Source organism: Hirundo rustica, chromosome 24, assembly GCF_015227805.2.
Source record: "Hirundo rustica isolate bHirRus1 chromosome 24, bHirRus1.pri.v3, whole genome shotgun sequence".
Lineage (NCBI taxonomy): Eukaryota > Metazoa > Chordata > Aves > Passeriformes > Hirundinidae > Hirundo > Hirundo rustica.
Window position 1 is genome coordinate 69,043 of NC_053473.1, and position 20,159 is coordinate 89,201.

The 20,159-nt window shown below is 53.6% G+C and overlaps 1 protein-coding gene across 1 annotated transcript in view; it reads left to right on the forward strand.

Annotated features, from left to right (window-relative positions):
- Window positions 1–516: 516 nt before the first annotated feature.
- The window catches only part of LOC120762893 (zinc finger protein 501-like), a 38,589-nt gene continuing 18,946 nt past the window's right edge, over window positions 517–20,159 (forward strand). Inside the window, exons 1-3 of the mRNA XM_040085759.2 lie at window positions 517–640; window positions 3,768–3,846; window positions 4,032–5,202. Of these exons, the coding sequence (XP_039941693.2) occupies window positions 3,825–3,846; window positions 4,032–5,202 (1,193 nt within the window). The 5' untranslated portion in view covers window positions 517–640; window positions 3,768–3,824. The remainder of the gene's footprint in view (window positions 641–3,767; window positions 3,847–4,031; window positions 5,203–20,159) is intronic.

Consider the following 20,159-nt stretch of genomic DNA (forward strand, 5'->3'; position numbering starts at 1 on the left):
CCCCCTCCAGGGCTCCGCTGTCGAATCAACGGGAGTGGTGTTGCCCTTTTAAGGGGAGCTCTAGTGAGACACCTCCCCCTCAACAGCGGGGCCTCTTAAAGCGGCGATGCTAGAGAGAATCCCAAAATCCAACTTGGGGGGCAAAACATCCCCCACAGGGGCTTGGAATGGGGGGGGTCTCCCTAAAAATGTCACTTAAAGCCGTCATGATCACCCTTAAAAGGGGCTTGTGGGGTTGCGGCCCCACAAACACCCTAAAATGGGGAGGAAAAAACAACCCTGTAGTGGTGGGATCCCACCTGGATCCCCCCTGGATGGCTGCAGCCATGGCGCTGCTCCCACGCACTCCCAGTATGATCCCAGTATGATCCCAGTACAGCCCAGTCGCTCCCACTGCTGGCATCCCCCCTCACCCCTCTCTGCATTCCAACCCGTCCCGGCTCCATCCCCGCTGCTCCCGCGGGCTGCGAGGGGTTCAGGGAACGGGGGAGGAGGAGGAGGGAGGGAGGAAGAGGCGGAGCGGCAGCAGGAAGCAGCAGGAAGAAGGGAAGAGGAGTGGAGGGAGCGAACGGCTCCAGCGCTCCCTGAAGCCGCAGAACCCCGGGACCATCGTCGCCCATCCCGCAGGTGCCCAGGAAGGGTGAGCTCGCCCCAAATATCCCGGGGGGTGGTCCCTGGGTTTGGGGGTTTTTTGGGGGGGAGTATTTGGAGCTTGCAGGCCTCCAAAGCCGAGCCGCAGATGCTCCTCGGGGGGACATCGGGGGGTCCCCGGGAGGTGTTTTTGGGGTGTCCCGGTGGCGGTGTCGACAGAGCCCCGTTGGGGGGCGGGGGGATGCGGGTCCCCCCGCGGTGGGGGTTGGGCTTCCTGGGCTGGGCCCTCCGAGCTCTGCCGGGGCCACGTGGGGAGCGTGGGACCGGCGGGACAGGCGGGGGGACACCGCGTTTGGGGGTCCCCAGGAGAGCCGTGGCTTCCTTGAGCAGGACCGCAGAGAAAGGAGAGCCCCAAAGTGGGGACCCCGAGAGGGGGAATCCCTGTGATTGGCAGGACCGCGGCGGGGTGTGCTGGGGCTGGAGGAGCGGAATGGCCGCGAAAGGGGTTCGGGGGTCCCGGTGCTGGAAATGGCTGCTCCCAGTATGAGCCCAGTGTCGTCGTCGTCGTCGTCCCCGCCCCCCCCCATGTGGTTCCAGTTTTCTCAGCACTCCCAGTATGAGCCCAGTCAGTCCTAATATGATCCTGGTCATTTCCCCTTACTCCCTGTAGGATCCTTGATGCTCCCAGTATGAGCCCAATCACTGCCAGTCATTCCCTATTATGATGCCATTTGCCCCCAGCACGGTCCCAGTTGCTCCCACTTCCATTCAGTGTGTTCCCAGTTCTCCCAGTTGCCCCTAGCATAGTCCCAGTCACACCAGTATGATCCCAGTTGCCCTGAACATTCTCACAGTCATTGCCAGGCACTCCCAGTTACCTCAGTGTGGTTCAGTTGCCCCCAGTTTTATCCCAGTCACTGCCAGTACATCCCAGTTATCAGCAGCACGCATCCTGTCATTCCCGGTTGTTCCTAGTTCCTTCCAGTGCCTTCACGGTAGTCTTTCAGTATGGGTCTGGTAGCTCCTAGTAACCCCCAGTCAGGGTCCGTTGACACCTTTTATAATCCCAATATGATACCAGTCACTTGCAGTCTAATTCCAGTCACAGTCACTTCCAGTATGATGCCAGTGGCCCCCCAGGGTGATTCCAGTTGCTCCCTGTCAGTACCAGTATGACCCCAGCAGCCTCCAGTATGATCCTCATGAATCCCAATCTCTCCCAGCATGCTCCCAGTCACCCCCAGCATGCTCCCAGTCACCACAGTTTTTTCCAGTTGCTTTCAGTGTGGTTGCAGTTGCTCACAACCACTCCCAGTCAATCCCAGTATGAGTCCAGTCATCGTCAGTCTCACCCAGCATGGATCCAGCTGCTCTCACTGTGATTCCAGCATGATCCTAGTTGCTGCCGGAATAGTTCCAGTTATTCCCGGTTCCCCCCAGTATGATCCCTGTTGTCTGTAGAATATTCACAGTTTCTCTTAGCATGTTTCCACTCACTCCAAGTTATCCCCATCATGGTCCCAGCTGTTCCCAGTGTGGTTCCAGTACCCCCAGTATGGTTACAAACACTCCTAGTATATCCCAGTTACGCCAGTAAGGTTCTGGTTAGCTCAAAAAAATTGCTATCTTTCCCTTTTACTCCCAGTTGTCTCCAGCATGATCCCAATTTCTGGCAGTTGGCCAAAGTGTGGTCCCAGTTGCTCCCAGTATGATCCCAGTTTCCCCAGTGCGGTCTCAGTCCTCTCAGCATGGCTACCTTCCAGTTGATCCCAGCTGCTCCCAATGTGTGCACATTTTCCTGTCAACACGGGCCCAGTAGCTCCCAGTAACTGCCTGTCAGGATCCATTCACACCTGCTGTAATCTCAGTGGCTCCCAGGATGATCCCAGTAGGACCCAGTCACCTCCAGTTTCATTCCAGTCACCCCGAGTATGACCCAAACGCTTCCAGATACTCCCAGTATTATTCCAGTCATGCCCAGAGTGACTCCCTGTCACTCCCAGTATGGTCTTGGTTGCTCCCAGTCACCTCCAGCATGGTTCCAGTCACAGCTAGCACCTTTCCAGTCACTCCCAGTCTGGTTCCAGTAGGATCCCACTAACATGGGCACAGCTGCTCCCATTATCATCCAGTGTGGTTCCAGTTGCTCCCATTTACCCCCATTGTGGTTTCAGTCTTTCCCAGTGTATCCCGGTTGCTCCCAGCATGTTCCCAGTCACTCCCAGTTGCACTGAGTTGATTCCAGTCTGATGCCAGTTGCTCACAGCCACTCCCAGTCACCCTCAATGCAGTCCCAGTTGCTCCAAGTATGATTGTGTATCATCCCAATGTCCCCAAGCATCACCCAGCATCTCCCATGGTGATCCCACTAGGATCCCAGTTGCCCCCAGCATGGGGTCCCATTTCTCCCCAGCATGGTCCCAGATGTTCCCAATGTGGTTCCAGTCCCCCCATTATGGTCACAGACACTCCCCAGAATATACCAGTTGCTCTCAGCGTGTTCACAGCCATTCCCAGACAGTCCCACTAAGGCTCCAGTCAGCTCAGTACAAACCAGTCACTCCCAGCTATGCCACTCCTGGGATCCCCCACCCCCCTCTGCGTTCCCCCCAGCCCAAATCTGCTGAGAGGAGCCCCAAGGGCTGGAAGTCCCCACCAAGGGTCCCCAGCAAGGCTGGAGGAGCAGGGCCCTGTATCGCTTTGGAGCCCACGGTGGGGAGCCCAGAGAGGGGGGAGCGCTGCAATTGGCGGGACCCTCAACAGCCTGGAGAAGGGCAGCGAGGGACTCCTTTGCGCCCCTGCACCCTGAAGCAGAGAATAAGGGGGGAAGGGACCCTGGGACCCCCAAATCCCCAGCATCCCTCAGTGGGCAGGTGAAAAAGGGGGAAACTTTGTATTCCTGGGACTTCCAGCAGCCTGGGCAGGGCGGTGACCAAATAGATGCAGGACCCCAGTACGAATGTGACCCCCAGCAGCTGGGATAGGGGGAAACCCCTAAAGACCAAAGGGGGAAGGCCAGAGACAGAGAATTCCTGGGAGGCATTTTCAGGGCTGAATCCTGGTGTTTTTGGAGGTTCATATGGATGCCAGAAGCCTGGTGACTTCTAGAGATGGACTTGTGCAGGAGGAACCCCATAACTCCATGTGCCCATACATAGTATTTTTCCCCAAACCAGGATTTCTCATTCCTAAACCTTGGCTGGATTGTGGAGGAGGCTGCCAGAAAGAGGAAAATGCCCCAGGACAGCCAGGCAGGTGAGGAGGAAGTCAGTGCCCCTTTCCCCTTCTTTCCTGCTCCATCTCCCATCCCAGCACGGCCCCCAGCTGCAGGGCAACCCCACTCCCGACGCCATCCTGCCATGGATGCATTGGGGGATCTCCTTCCCCTTCCCTCTGGCATGGAGGCAAATCCCATCCCCTCCTTGTCCTTCCTCCCCCAGACAAGGAGCTGAGGATGGAGACCAGGGAAGACAAATCCCCACAGCATAACCTTATTGAAGAGGTTGTTTTGAGCGGCTTCATGGTACAGGAATCCAATGGGGAGAAAAAGCCTTGGAGATTCCCCCCGAGGAGGGGCTCTAAACCCATCCCAGGGTGCTCTGAGGAGGAAAGATCCACCCTGTGCCGGGAAGGTGGACAGAGATTGAGCCAGTGCTCCGAGCTGGTGGTGCCTGAGCAGCTTCATGATGGGGAGAAGCCTCACAAGTGCTTGGAGTGTGGGAAGAGCTTCAGCTGGAATCACCTCCTGATCAGCCACCAGAGGACCCACACCGGGGAGAGGCCCTACGAGTGTTCCAAGTGTAGGAAGAGGTTTCGGATCAGCTCCAATCTCCTGTTACATCAGCGGATTCACACAGAGGAGAAGCCCTTCCAATGCCCCGACTGCAGGAAGGGCTTCGACCGCAACTCTGCCCTCATCAAGCACCGGCGCATCCACACTGGGGAGAGGCCCTACAAGTGTGGGAAATGTGGGATGAGCTTCAGCCAGAGTTCCAACCTGATCCGCCACCAGAGGATCCACACCAGGGAGCGGCCCTACGAGTGTGAGCAATGTGGGAAGAGCTTCAGCCACAGCTCCAGCCTGATCCGCCACCAGAACATCCACGCTGAGGAAAGGCCATACAAGTGTGGGGAATGTGGGAAGGGCTTCAACCAGAAGTCCCAATTGATCGTCCACCAAATGATCCACACTGGGGAGAGGCCCTACGAGTGTCCCCAGTGTGGGAAGAGGTTTCAGACCAGCTCCACTCTCCTTCTGCACCAGTGGATTCACACGGATGAGAGGCCCTTCCACTGCTCCGAGTGCGGGAAGGGCTTCAAGCACAACTCCACCCTCATCAGGCACCTGCGCATTCACACTGGGGAAAGGCCGTACGAGTGTCCTGAGTGTGGGAAAAGGTTTCAGACCAGCTCAGTTCTCCTCGTGCACGAGCGGATTCACACAGAGGAGAGGCCCTTCCGCTGCCCCGACTGCGGGAAGGGCTTCAAGCACAACTTCATCCTCATCTCCCACCAGCGCATCCACACTGGGGAAAGGCCGTATGAGTGTCCCCAGTGTGGGAAGAGCTTCTCCAGGGCCTCTACGTTGACCCAACACCAACAGAGGCATCGGTAAGGGAAGCCCTGTGAGTGCCCTGACTGCTGGAACAGCTTCATGTGCTGCTCCAGCTTCATCCTGCATCACAGGACCCACACTGGGAAGAGCCCTGGTGACACACAATCCCCAGTATCCTCGTTGGGTAGTGGCTGGTCCTTTTATTTTGCCTCTAATTCTTTTGATTCATCTTCATCCTTTCAAAACACACAAAATTGGGTTAAAAACCAACAAAATCATCAAAGGCATCTAAAACCTCATTTTTTACTTGTGTTTTGGGGGATTCTGGAATTCAGGGAGATACTTGGTAGGATATGGGGGATTTGGGGCGTATCCCTTGTAGTTGTCTCCATTTCTTGCACTCAGAAAGATGAACGGGTTTGATCTGCCACCTCAAAACCACTCAATGCCACTGAAAACTACTCAGTCCCATCCCAAAATTACTCAAATCCTCAGCCCCTCAGTGTGGAATGGGATTGGAAGGGGATTGGGTGAAGTGGGATGCAGATCAGGAGGGCTGAGGTGAGCATTGAGTGGGGCAGGATGGGTGGGATGGGGATTGGGAGGGGTGGAATGGGGGAAATAGGATTTGGGAAGGGGGTCTTGATGTCCAGGAGAGGTGCATTGGGTTTGGGTGGGGATTGGGAGGGTATGGTGAAATCTGCAATGAGACAGCCAAAGGTTTGGGATGGTGAAGGGAGGGGGAACCCATTCTTGAGTGAGTTTTTGGGTATTCCACATTCTTGAAGGGATTTTGGTGCAACCCAGGTTTCTGAGGTGGTTTTGGGATGGTCACTGCCCCAGCCACTGCAACCTCTGGTCCAGCCCCAAAGTGGGTGCCAAGCCCCTGGCACCCTGAAAACCGCACCTGTGAGAGGGGCCAGAGCAGGTGACACGGGTGTGACACTGACACGTCCCACGGCCCCAGAGCTCACAGCAGTTCAGATGACGCTGAATCCAAGGCCCTGAGTTGTGGATCTCTCTCTCTTCTCCTGACTTCCTTTTCTGAAAATCTGGATAACTTGAAGTTGCAGTGTTTAGAGTTTTCTGAGTCAGTGCTTTGTGAAGTGCCTTACCATAATTCCAGGTTTAAGATAAGTTATAAGCAAAGTTAAATACTATTCCTCTGGGAATGGTTAAGTCATAGTTTGTAAGTTCGGATAAATACTGTCAAGTGCTGTTCTTTTGCTAAATTGTGAAGTTGAAGGTGTAAGTTAAGGTTCGGGTATAAGTCGATTCCTGTTAAGTTGGAGCTCTGTGACGCTTTTAGGCTGTGTTCCTTTTATCCTTGCCCTCACTGTCCTCTTGTCACACACACACCCCAAGACAGTCCTCGGTTTGTTTCTGGTTTGATTGCTGGATTTTGTTTGGTTATGTTGTTGCTTTCCTTCCTTGCTGTGCCTGAAGTGTCCAGTCAGGGACAGAGTGACTCTTGCAAGGAACTTTGTCAAGCCTCACCACCTGTGTTCCTAACTGGTGATTTTTGTCAAATATGCTAATCTGCTGTATTTGTAGAACTGTATTCACCCTTCGGGGGGCTGGGCGTTTTGTGGACATTTTCCATATCTGCCCCTTGCAGGCCTCCAATAAAGATCAGCCTTTCTCTTACCTCCTCTATAATATTATCTCCAAGGGTGTTACTTTATTTCTGGGTTCTTGAAGGCATTAACACAACCCGGCCTCATGGCACCCAGGGGAGCACTGTGACACAAGGACATCTTGGGGAACCAAGTGTCAACTGCAAACACATCAGGGCCTCATGGAAGCCAGGTGCCACATAGTGCCAGGGCACGTGGAGCTCAGTGTCCACTGTGACACAGCACAGCCCCATGGAACTCAGCAGAGCATTGTGACAACAGGGAATCTCATGGATGCAAGGCTCTACTTGGGCAAAGTGGGGGCTCCTAGGACACAAAGCCTTTTCCACGTGTCTCCCTCGCCTGGCTGTGGTGTCCTTGTTTGTCAGCAGTGGTTTATTTGCCCACCTGAAGCCCCCCTCCATCTCCTCCCCATCCCTGGATCTGGCCCTGTCAGTTCTGTACTCGGTGGTGCCTCCAGCCCTGAACCCCCTCATCTACAGACTGAGGAATAAGGAACTCGTGGAGTCCATGAGGAAACTGCTGGCTAGATTTCAGAAGCAAAAGCCTGCCTCTTTTCTTCTGCAGAACCTTCTGAATATAACTTATTTCAACCTCAGTATTTGTGTCCTTTTTTTCCATTTTTGCATTTTTTTAATAAATTCCTAATGTTATGTTTTCCACAAACGAATATCACTACTCACAATATTTCTGCATGAGTATCTGCCATTATTCAGTATCTCAATGACTTTCAAAAGCTTTGTTCCCTATGCATCTGAATAAAATAATGATCTTTTACAGATGTGAAGGAAAGAGGCTCCCAGCAGAGCGAGCACAGACAGGGACAATAGCCCTGGCTCTTTCCACATCCGCTCTTCCCAGCTCCACACTCCTCTTCCCAGCCCTTCTGTGGGTGCAAGGCTGGAGTGCTCGGGCAGTTTAGTCACTGTCCTGCTGCATGTCCGTGCTGTGACCATCCTCCTCAGCAAGGGCCTCAAAAAGCAAAGGCCACATGTGTAAGGACAGAAATAACAACTGAGATCAATTCTCTACTTCCCCTCAGCAGACAATGTCCAGCCACCTCCTGGCAGGAAAGGATGGAGTACATGTACTTTGTGCTTGGTATGAGAAATGTCTCAATAAAAGACATCCACAGCCCTCACTGCCACCCCCATCCCCCTTCTTTCCCCTCTGTTTTATTGCTGACCATGATGTCACAAGGACTGGGAGCTCCCTTGGGTCAGTCCAGCCCAGCTGTCCCCTCCCTGTGCCCTCAGGAACACTTTCCCACCCCCAGCCCATTGGATGGGGGGTGTCAGACATGCCCTGGGCAGAGAGCAGGGCAGGGCTGGCCATGTCAGGGCAGAGCCAGGGGTGCAGCAAGATGGGAGTGTGCAGCAGCTGTGGGACAGGGCAGAACAAGCTGTGCTGGACATGGCCAAGGACCCTGGCAAGGCTGGCTGTGCCCAGGAGAAGCCAGGCGGTCTTGGTGTCTTGGGGCACAGCAGCCTCTGTGCCACCAAGGGCTCTGAGGAGGCGCCTTGTCCTGAGGCCCTGGGGCCTCCTGGCACAGCCCCAGCAAGGCTGGGCACTGTCAGCCCCTTGTGCTGCCCTCAGCATCCCCCTCACAGCCCAGTGGCCTCAGGGATCTGCTGGAAGGAGTCCCTGGGGAGCCTTGGTCAGCAATGGCCCTGGGGGGCTCCTTAATGCTCCCAGGGACTGCAGGTTCTTCAAAGGACTTCGGATTTTGCTTTTGCCTTGGATTTCTGAGCGGTTTGTGCAATCATGGCCTCCAATTATCTGCTCTAAGAGTTCCTTGAAAGCTTTGCATTGACACTCAGTGGGGCTCATTAATACTCTGAGATACTCAAGGTGTTTAAGGTACTTTGGAATTTCCTTCCCTCACTGAGTTTCTGAGAGGTTTTTGCACAATCCTGGCCTCCAATTCTCTCCTCCAAGGAGTCCATGAAGAGCCCATGTTTGGGATGGACACATTAATTCTCCCAGACACTTTGGGTTTTTCTTCTCACTTTCACTCCTGGAAAGGTTTGTGCAATCTCCTCTCAGGCCCTGAGGTTCCAGGGCTCAACACCAAATGCACCATGGGGCTCGTTAGCATCAAACAAGTCTTGAGAAACCATGGCTTTGCCTTGATTTCCCTCTGGCCTCGTGCAGTGCATTAGGAAGGTTTTCTGCTACAATTATGGAGAAATATTTCAAAAGGTTTTTGGAAATATGTATTCCTTTTTTAAAAGATTTTAATTTTTAAAAGTATTTAATTACTTTTCTTATTACAAAAGAGGTGATTGCAGCATTCAGTGATTCATATTGATCCAGAGTCTGTCCTCAGGAGGTCTGGCCGGCTTAGAGAAGCTGTGCCTTGAGGTCTGACCCAGTGTGGACAACCTTGCTCCACACCACCCAGCCCCATCCAATCTCTCCTCACTCACCTGGGACCTGCTTTTCTTGAAGACCTGGCTGCACTTACCAAAGGATTTTCTTGTTTTATTTTTGAAGCACTCTAAAACTCCTGAGTTTCCACATTTAAAACAAACACCCTCCTCAAGTGCGTGCTAGGCCCAAGCTGCTGCCAAGAGTGCTGCAGCCCTGCCCTGGGCCAGGAGTGAGGGTGCATCATCATCCCAACCTGGGCTGGGCCATTGCAAGGGGCTGTGGCCATGGACACTACACTGACCCCACTGCTGGGTTTGGGTGCCACAGCAACCCTCATCAGTTCAAGTTTCCTTGGAAAGCGCCCCAAAGACCCATTTCTGCAGCCAGGTTCCGTGGCCACTTGCATACAGAGCCGTTGCTGTCCTGGGCTGCCACGGCAACCCTGAGGACAAAGCGGTGCCGGGGCTGTTCCAGGTACAATTGCACTGACACTCATTGATGCCCTCAGGTGCCACAGCAGCGGCCACAGGGACCTGTTCCTTGGTTTGGTGCTGTGGCAGCCAAGGCCTGGAGCCGCTGTGATGGTTGGGTGCCATGGAAACCTGCCCTGGGTCCCTTGCTCAGTGTTGGTGTCATTGCCCAGAGCCAGAGGGGATCCCTTGCTGGGGGCTTGTGCCATGGCCGCCTGCCCTGTGCCGCGCTGGCTGCTCAGGTGCCAGGGAACCAGCAGCAAATGCCACTGCCAGGGCCAAAGGCCAGCTCAGCCAGACAGAAAGGGGCAGTGCTGGGCACTGCTTCCATGGCAGCCCTCACTGGGACACCACACCTGGGTCACCTGTCATGGCAATTGCCATGGAAACCCAGCTGATTGGAAATGCAATGGTGGACAAAGGTTTTAGTGGGGCCTGTCACAATAGGACAGAGGGTGATGGTTTTAAACTAAAGGAAGGGAGGTTCAGATAAGGGGAGATAGGGAGGAAATTTTTGATGATGAGGTTGGTGATACACCAGGAGAGGTTCCCGGGGAGGTGGTCAATGCCCCATCCCTGGAAACACTCAAGTCCAGCTGGGACAGGGCTCTGAACAACCTGATCTGGTCAAAGATGTCCCTGCTCATGGCAGGGGTTTGGATGATATGAGCACTGCAGAGCTCTTCCCATCCAAACCATTCCAGGACTGCATGGGGAGAAGGGGCTGTGCATTGGACTCCATCCACTCCCTTGACTCTGTTGGATTCCAGGGCATTCCTTTGGCTGCCCTGGAGGGTCAGGGATCTGGACAGGGGGGTCTGGGACCCCAGCCCAGAGCTCAGAGAGACACTGGCTTTGATCTCAGTCCATGGGAAAGGCTTCCTGCACTGTGAGAGGGTTTGCAGGCCACAAGAGTGTGAAAGATTGTAGTTTAGCTTATCACAGGGTGAAAAACCAGTAACATTAGGTTTCTAGCATTGAAGTGAATGGGGGCAAGATGGAGAATTTGGGGCATTGTCTCCTACTGCTTCTTTCTTCTTCTCTCACTCCATTTCGGCAGTGACGTTGGCACAAAGTAGTTTAATGGGGATTGGGTCAAAGTAGAAATGACCTGTTTAGTGTAAGTGATAGGTATTGGCAATTAATGGTAAATAAAGAATACGTAGCAAATAGTATAAAAGATAACGACAGCCCAGTTCGGGAGGAGTCGACAGATGTCCAGGCAGCTGCAAACATCTTTGTTGGGCACTGAGAAAATTGTAAGATAAGAAAAATAAACGAAGCATGCAACCTTGAAAAATCAGAACTTGAAGACTCCATCTCTTTCATCCATTTGGCACAGAGCTTTGCAGAGGGCAAAAAGACTCTAAAACCACCTGAATGTCAGGGAACAAGCCCACGATATGACTCATTGTCTCTGCTGGACCCCACATCCAGCAGCCAAACCTAGCCCCTTCTCTGGCCTTTCCCTGCCCTGCCCCAGGGGCTGACAGAGCCAGGGTGGCACAGGTGACCTTTAGGCTTTGCAGGGCTCAGGCACAGTGGCTGTGACAGAGTCAGGGCTGAGGTCACACTCTGTGGGCTGGGGCAGAGCCCAGCCAGAAATGAGCCCTGGAGCAGCAGCTCTGCAGTGGTGGCCACCAGGCCGCCTTGCCAAGGGAGGCTTCTGGCCACGGCCTGGAAGCAGCTGCTGCTGCCAAGGTGCCTTTGGTGCCTCAGGCTCTCCCTGGCACAGCTCCCAGCACGGCACTCTGCACTTGTGCCCAAGGCCTTCACTGTGTTGGGGCTGGCCTGGGGCTTTTCCTGCAGTGGGATCTGCCCTGGTCCTGGCACAGGAAAGGCAGTTCCTGCTGGAGCAGGAGGCTCTGCCTGGAATGGGCTCAAACAACTCCAGCAAGGCCCTGTTTACTTCAAAATTGCTTCCTAGAGCCCTATATTCTATAATTGTTATAGCTCCTATACTGTGGAGTAAATAACTCTTTTTAAAATTTACTCTGTGAGGTGAATAAATCTTTCTGTCCAATCCTGATCAGAATCAACCACAGCTGTATTTATATAAATATATCTGGTATATTCTATTGTTAATCCTGTGGGACAAATTGCATACGGTTCAATTCTACCTGTCCAATCTTTTACACATAATCTTTTGACAAAGTCTGGGACTAGGATGGGATCCAGCCACTCCCAGTCTCCTCTCTTAGATGGAATTTTAAAAGTCTAGGCATCCTGGAGGAGTTTGAGGATTCATAGTGGCTTTTGGGTGTCATTTCTCAGCCTCACAACTCACCAGGAGTTTCTCCAATGAATAAATAAAGCTTTTGCCTGAAGCTCCCACTCTGCCCATGACAGGAACCCCTGAGAGTGTCTGGGACATCCCAGCTCTTTGGCAGCCAGGGGATTCCTGGGATGTCACCATGGAACCCCATGAGTGCCTGTGACAGACCGGTGCCTTTGCAGCCCAAGATCCCTTGGGATGACACAATGGAATGGCTGTGACTGCCTCTGACCACAGGGCTCTTGACCATCCCCAGGAACCCCTGGGAGGTCTCCATGGAGCCCCTGTGTCTGCCTGTGACATTCCTGCTCTGGAACATCCTGGAAAGTCCCGATAGAACCCCTCTGAGGGCCTGTGACAGCTCAGTTCCTTAGCAGGTAAAAATCACCAGCCCCCTGTTGCTATGGTCAGTTTCCATGGCAACCATCACCAGCCCCCTGTTGCTATGGTCGGTCCCTTGGCAGCTCCATGCAGACCCCATGCCAGGGGTGGTTCCATGGACACCAGCTCAGGCCTGGAGCCAGAGTCCATTGCCATGGCAACCATTTGCGGTCCCATTCCCAGGGCCATGGGATCCTGGAAGCACGGAATTGGCTGAGTTGGGAGGGACCCATCAGGATCCTCGAGTCCAACTCCTGGCCCTGCACAGGACACCCCAACAATCCCAGCCTGGGCCTGGCAGCGGTGTCCAAACGCTGCTGGACCTCCAAGAGCCCTGGAGCTGTGGCCCTTCCCTGGGAGCCTGTTCAGTGCCCGAGCAGTCTCTGGGGGAAAAACCCTTTCCTCAGATCCAACCTAAACCTGCCCCGACTCAGCTCCAGCCCTTCACTCCAGTCCTGTTCCTGGGCACCAGAGTGAAGAGGTTCCCACAGCCCCCAGCCAGGGACCCGCTCCCAAGGCTGTTGCCAGGGCAACCAGGGCTGGGACCAGCTGGGGTGCTCGGTTTCCACAGGTCGGGGTTTAGGAATGGGATTCCCCAGTTTTGTGCTCCCGCTAAAACTGTGTCAGTGCTCGCTACCCTCCAGCCTCCCATGGAAAGTACAAAAGGCAAAGATCCCAGGGCTGGGACAAGAACAATTTACTGGGAACAGCATCAAGATAAGGAACAACTAGGAACAGAAACAATATTGCCAACAGACGGGATAAGACAAACAATGTACAGGGGAAACTACAACAACACCGACTGGTTCTTCCCAGCCACGTATTTCCTCCTGCTGGGAAAGGACATCCTTGTTCTTGGGGAAGAGAGAGAGTCCCTTTCCTGCTCCTGGCAATGACCTGAGATGGGATCAAATACAATGACGGGGCTATGGCCAGACCCTCACATTCTTCAGTCCCACCTCAAAACATTGCCAGGGGATGGGAAAGGGACAGGTGACTTCTCAGCATGGATCACAGGAAATGTGGGTCGCCAGGGCTCTTCCCAGTGTGGGTCCACCAATGAGGGATGGAGTTAGAGCAGCGCATGAAGCTCTTCTCACAGTCGGGGGGCACTTGCAGGGCTTCCCTTACTGGTGCCTCCATTGGTGTCTGGTCAAGTTACAGATCTGGGTGAAGCTCTTCCCACACTGGGGACACTTGTAGGGCCTCTCCCCAGTGTGGATGCGCTGGTGGGTGATGAGGTGGGAGTTTTGCTTGAAGCCCTTCCTGCAGTCAGGGCAGCAGAAGGGCCTCTCCTCTCTGTGAATCCCCTTGTGCACGAGGAGATTTGAACTGGTCTGAAACCTCTTCCCACACTCAGGACACTCATAGTGTCTCTCCCCAGAGTGGATCATCTGGTGCTGGACAGTGGTGAGGCTCTGGCTGAAGCTCTGTCCACCTTCCTGGCACACAGTTGGTCTTTCCTCCTTGGTGCATGCTGGGATGGGTTTGTAGTCCTTCCTCCTGCAGGATCTCCGGCGCTGTTTCTCCCTGTTGGATTCCTGTACCATGGAGCTGCTCAAAACAGCCTCTTCCAGAAGGTTCTGCTGTGGGGATTTGTCCTCCCTGGTCTCCATCTTCAGCTCCTTCTCTGGGGGAAGAAGGACGAGGAGGGGATGGAATTTGCCTCCATGCCAGAGGGAAGGGGAAGGAGATCCCCCAATGTATCCCTGGCAGGATGGCATCGGCAGCGGGGTTGTCCTGCAGCCAGGGCCATGCTCAGCTGGGAGATGGAGCAGGAGAGAGGGGGAAAGGGGCACAGACTTCCTCCTCACCTGCCTGGCTGTTCTGGGGCATCCTCCTTTTCCTTGCAGCCTTCTCCTCCATCTGGCCAAGGTTTGGGAATGTGAGATCCTGGTTTGGGGAAAAATTCAATGTATGGGCACATTGGGTTAGGGGATCCCTCCTGCCCAAGTCCATCTCTAGAAGTCACCAGGCATCTGATGCCCACAGAAACCTCCAAAACATCAACATTCAATCCACCAAAATATACTAATAACCAAGATTCAGCAAAAACACCCAACCATGAGTTTCCAGTCTCTGCTATCTTCACTTTGGGGTCCTAGATACCTCCCATGTCTGGGTTGCTGCGGATCAAGTTTGTATTGGTGTTCCCCCTCTCTGGGCTGCTGTGGCTTCTGGGAATCCAGGAGTTTCCCCTTCTCTGGGCTCACCACTTTGGCATCACAGGCGTCCCAGGGGTCAGCACTGTCTGGAGTGCCTCTTTCAGGGGCATGGGGTATCCATGGGTCCCCCCTGTCCATGCTCCCAACATGTCCAGGCTACTGGAACACCCCCAGCTCTTGTACTGCCTATTTCTGCTCCCCCCATTCCCGGGTTTCCCTCCCAGCCCTGCTGGTACCGGGCGATCCCCAGGTGCCTCTGGGCTGACAATGCAGCCCCTGACCCAGGCAGAGCCAGCCCCAGCACGGGGAGACCCTGCATCCTCCACTCCCTCGGCAGCCGCGCCCAGCCCCGGGCACAGGGCTCCGTCAGCCCCTGCCGCCCCCTCCCCAGGGGCTTCAAACACATGGGGGCAGCTCACAGAAAAAACATTCCCACCATCCCCCCCAAAAAACACTAAAATCCCAATCAGCCATCACCCCCCCCACCACAAAAAAAAACCACGAAAAAATAAACCAAAACACAAAACCAGAAACCAACCACTTCCACCCTGCCCTCAGGCAGCTTCCCAGGGACCCCAACCCTGCAGGAACACCCCCAGATTGGGACAAAAAGCTGCTCCTCTGGAGGCACTTGGAACACCCACCTGCGGCCCAGCCCTGGCACACGGCTCCCGGCAGCTGCCCCGCTGGCGCAGGCAGGGCTTTGGAGCAGGGAGGATCTGTGGGACCCCCTGGGCTCTGCCCCCTCCCAGTCCGTGCCCACCCCGGGGCTGACCTTCATCCCGGGCTCTCTCGCTGTGCCCGACTCCTGCACAGTCCCCGCTCTCAGTTCCTTGGCCCCCTGGGCTCTCTTCTGGCGGTCAGAGAACACCCAGTAATGGAACCTTGCCATTAAAAGGAATGATTTTGGTGCTCCCTATCAAGGCCAGAACTGAAACTTTGCTCCTTTTGCCTCAGTGCAGAGACCATCCAGGGCATTTTCTGCACAGAGTTTCAGCCCCCAGTGTTTGCTGAAGGCACTCTCTGCAAAAGTCACGCTGCCAGGGCCCTGTCCTTGCTGTCACCTGCTGTGGCTGGGCATGAACAGAGCTCCTGCACTTGCATTTCCAGCTGTGCAACCAAAGCTGAGGCATCTGGAGCTGCCTGAATGCAAAAACTGGAATATGAGTCTCTCTCAAGGGGGAAATTCTCCATCCTGTGTCAGCCCGTGGCAATGCTGCCATTCCCTGCTGCTGCTGGGGCACTTGAGGGTCTGGCTGAGCAGGAAAGGTGACCCTGAGCCAGGAGCTTTCCTTGGCTGCAGCAAAGCCTTGGCACCAAGGTCTTTTTTTGGGTGGTAGGAATTTTTTGTTCTGTACAGGGTTTTTTTGTTTATTCCTTTCTTTGGGTCTTTTTTGTTTTTTTTAACTAAATCTCCCTGGCACTTCTGGGCGGAGTTCTGTAACTCTATCTGACACTTGACTGTGGCACTGTGGAGGTGGCCAAGGTGACCTTCCCCGAGCTGTGTGCACAGGAACGCACATCAGCTTAGGTTGGGGGTGCTCAGTGCCCGGTCAGTTTTGCTGACTGGGTATGGCTCTGGACACATCCCTTGGAGTGTCTGCAGGCAGGGAACGTTGGAGCTGTCACCACTGTGGTGTCACAGAGAGGGGAACGCTGGGGCTGTCCCACTCCTGCCCCAGCACCAAGAGCTCTGCCAGCGCCTGGAGGAGACACAAAGGCTGAGCCAAAGGGTGAGAATTGCAGAAGGGGCTGAGCTGGGAGGAAGGCAGCGGGATCATGGAGTCCAGGTGTAGAGGAATTTCTAGAAGAGCAAGGCCACAATCCTGTGATGGAAGGTTTGAACAATCCTTGCTATCAGGGTATGGTATAAGGCCTTGTATTGTTCTTATGCTGCTTTTGCGCTGTGGGAATTATCAAGAAAGTAGCAAATATAACAACTTATAAGTCTTTCTCATGGGTGCTTTCTCACGAATACTGGAAGTCATGTTACAACTTGCTGTCCTTTCTCGTGGATGCTGAAGAGAAATGCTGATCACAAGACAGGGCAAAAACTGACCATGCAGCCAAGAGACGTGGACCAATGGACAGTCATTTAGAGTGTCGGAACATAAGTTTTTAACCAATCAGCTACTGTTTAGCAGTGCCTGCTTTAGCCTCTAATTCACATAAATATTGGCCTTTTAGAACAATAAAGGGAGATCAAACCTAATCACATTGATGTCCGTTTGATACTCGGCTCCTTTCTTGCTACATCCAGGCCCTGGTCCTGCACAGACAGCCCACCAGTGGCAGCCTGGGCATCCCCGGGAGCGGTGTCCTAAGGCTCCTGGAGCTGCAGCAGTATCAGGGCTGTGATCATTCCCGGGGGAGCCTGGTCAGTGCCCCAGCCCCCTCTGGGCGTAGAAGCTTTTGCTGATCTCCAGCCCAACCCTGCCCTGGCCTAGCTCCAGCTGTTCCCTCAGGTCTTGTCCCTGCTCACCTAGGCAGAGATCAGAGCTTGCTCAGAGAAGCCGCGTCTGCCCCTGGATGCCTGGAAGTATCAGAGGCCAGGTTGGATGGGGCTTGGAGTAGCCTGGGATAGTGGAAGGTGTCCCTGCCCTTGGCAGGGGGTGGAAAGAGATGAACTTTAAGATCTCTTCCAAGCCAAGCCATTCTGTGATGCTGTGATATTGGGAGAGATGCTGAAGATCTGCCTCAGCTTTATCCCACCAAATGTCTGGACCCAGCAGCCATGGGTGAGGTCATCTCCTCCTCCCTCTCCCTGTGGCCGTAACTCACCCAACAGCAGCAACTGAATAATGTCTCTCATGGGCCAGTGAGTGCCAGAAAGGAATGTTGCTCCTTGGGGAAACACAATGTACTTGGACTTCAGCAGAGCATTGAAATGGGCCCCCTTGAGCACCTCAGCGCCAGTGAAATCTCCTCTTACTGGACTCAGCCCATGAGATCTCCCAGAGCAGCTGCAGAGGAGTCACTGTCAGGAGGAGGGACATTTGTCAAAGTTTTATGTAGATCAAAACAAGCTCTGGCAGCATTGCACATTTTTGTTTGTCACTGGGAAATAAATACAATGTCCCCATGTCACAATGCCAGTCCCCCCAGGGTTCCTGTGTTTGGTTTTGTCCCCTGCTATGGAGACACAGGAGCTCTCTCAGCTGGACAGGGTGTCAGGAATCCCTTCCTGAGCTTGACACCCTTGGAGAGGGTGAACAAGGAGGTTCCTTGCTGCAGGAGCAAGTGTGGGTTTTGGAAACAGGCCAGACCTGGAGAAGGTTCCTTCTACAACCCCTCAGCACCTGGCAGTCCCACGTCTTTATTTGTGTGACTCTCTTGTCAGGGCAGGGAGAGGGGACAGAGGAGCCTCCTTTGAGCAGGGAGAGGAGGCAGAGAGACACCAAAAGCAGGAGTGCCAAAGGGATCTGGGTAGATCTGGATCTAATGGCTGCATTAGGGGTGCAATTCCTAAATCCAGTTTGGGAGAGTCATGGTTGTGTTGCTGTGTAACCTCTGAGGTATCTGATGGTGGGAGATGCTCAAGTTTGTCCTGTTTGCATCCCCAGTTCCTGCAGAGCTGGTGTTAAACAGTGCCAGGCACTCCTGGGCACTGACCCTGGCATGGCTCAGGGTTCAGGCTTCCTCCATCAATTGCACTTCAGAGGTTCAATCTAGTGGAAGGGTTTTAGTGGGTCAGGACACAATCCAGAGAATTGGAGGATGGTTTTATGTTGGTAATTCTGGGAATGGGTTTCTCAGGAAGGATGCTGGATACCAGGGATTTATCCCCTCCTTTCTCAGAAGAGTTTGAGTTCCTCGTGTTAGTGCTGTTCCACAGCTTCCACCATCCTTTCATTCCCACTTCCCCAGCTTCCCAGTGTCCTTTCTGAGGGGGAAGAAAGGAATGTCGATGGTGCCACCACTTGGCTGCCTCGGACTCCAGCTGGTCCTAGTGTTCCAGCATGTCCAGCACAGCCACTCTCAGTGGGGATGGGACTTGGCTCAGGCCCCCACAGTCCTGTCAGTGGCCACTCCCCACTGGGCTCACGCTCTGGCCATGTGGGGCTGTTGAAGGGTCAGTGGGTCTGGCTGAGCACTCCCAGCTCTCCAGTTCCTGACTCATCCCAGGGATGGGGTCCCGCAGTCCTGGTCAGTGCCCTGTTGCCAACGGGGCCCTGTTTTGGGGTGGCCATCAGTACCTGCTGTTCCTCCAGCCTCAGCAGGCCCACAGCAGAAGGGTCCTCTGGGAGCCCAGGCAAGGGATTCAGCTGTGGAATTCCCTCTGTCTCCACAGCAGCTCTCCCAAAAGTCCTTTGGGCTCCCTGAAATACTGTCTTCTGAGGTGATCCATGCCAGGGAGTCCCGGGGCCTCTGGGCCAGTCCCAGTGGGTGTTTTTGCCATTCCCAGTCGTGGTCACTTCAGCTTCTAATGTGCTTAGGCCTGAGTTGCCGGCCTCAGTCAGAGCTGACTTACAAGACGAGCCCTGGGTGTTATGTGACTAACACCATCAGTTTTATGAAGCTAAAAATAGATGACTGAGGTGCTTATGCCAGCTGCTTAACATCAAAACGGATGCTTTAGAAAGTTTCACATAATCTCATGAAGTTATCTGCAAGAAATGTGTAATTTTAGAGAAATTTCCCAACTGGCATGAATAGTGGCTTGTAGGATATTTTAGGGAAATCCTCCAAGCAAAGGACTGGTGTCTGGTACAGTCCTGGCCTCTCCTGGTCAGGGAAAGGGCCGTGAAATCCAGAAGTTTATGTACTAAAAATATAATCAAGTCACTTTGACTTGTTGATTTGGACCTATAAAAGCTGCACCCACTTTCAGAGCATATTCAGAGACCTCATCTATGGGTGGATGCACCATGTAGGATTTTCCCAATTGCTTGGAAGGGTTCTCCAGGTCCTGGCTGTGAAATGGGACTTCCCAGTGACTGCAGGCTCCGGATGATGGTGGAGTATTGAGGCAATTGGTGATGGATCTTTCTCAATCCCTGTCCTTTCTCTCTATAATAACGATTAGGGGCATTACCTTGCTTCTTTTTGCTTGTTGCTAAAGCAAAGCATGTAGTTTTACTGACTGCATAGTTTTACTTTTGTGTTGCCTTAATACTCACAGTAGAATAAGACCATTCTTTCCATCAGTTTCTGTGTTCTTTAAATCACCCCTGTCAGTTGGCAGAACAGGTATCGGAGCCTGATGAAAGCAAGGCTCTGCTGTGATCTAGCTGGGCCGCATGGAATGCAGATGGCCACTGTCAGTTGATGAAACTCCTGGAAGCAAGGTTCAGATGTGACAAAGGCTTGTGCACCATGGAACCCAAGAGACCCTCATGGAACCAAGGCTGCAGTGAGTTACAGAGGGACCCCATGGAAGCCAGGAGAGCATTGTGAGGCTGTGGAACAATATGGCACCAAGGTTCCACTGGGTCTTGACAGAACCCCATGGAAGTGAATCATCCCAAACCGGGCCAAAAGACACCTCCGAGTCAAAATCCTAGAAGTGGGCATTTGCTTTATTCAGTGCGCCGGGTGCACGGGGATATCTCCTCCCAACAGCGCACACACAGGCACACAGCAGATTACAATATATGGTTATACTTCATGCAGATTTGTAGTTTTCCTTAGAAAAGGTGTAGGCATGCAAACTGTTTCTTAGAACACATTATTATCATTAGCATAGACGAGGTGCAGGCGCAGCACCCTGGT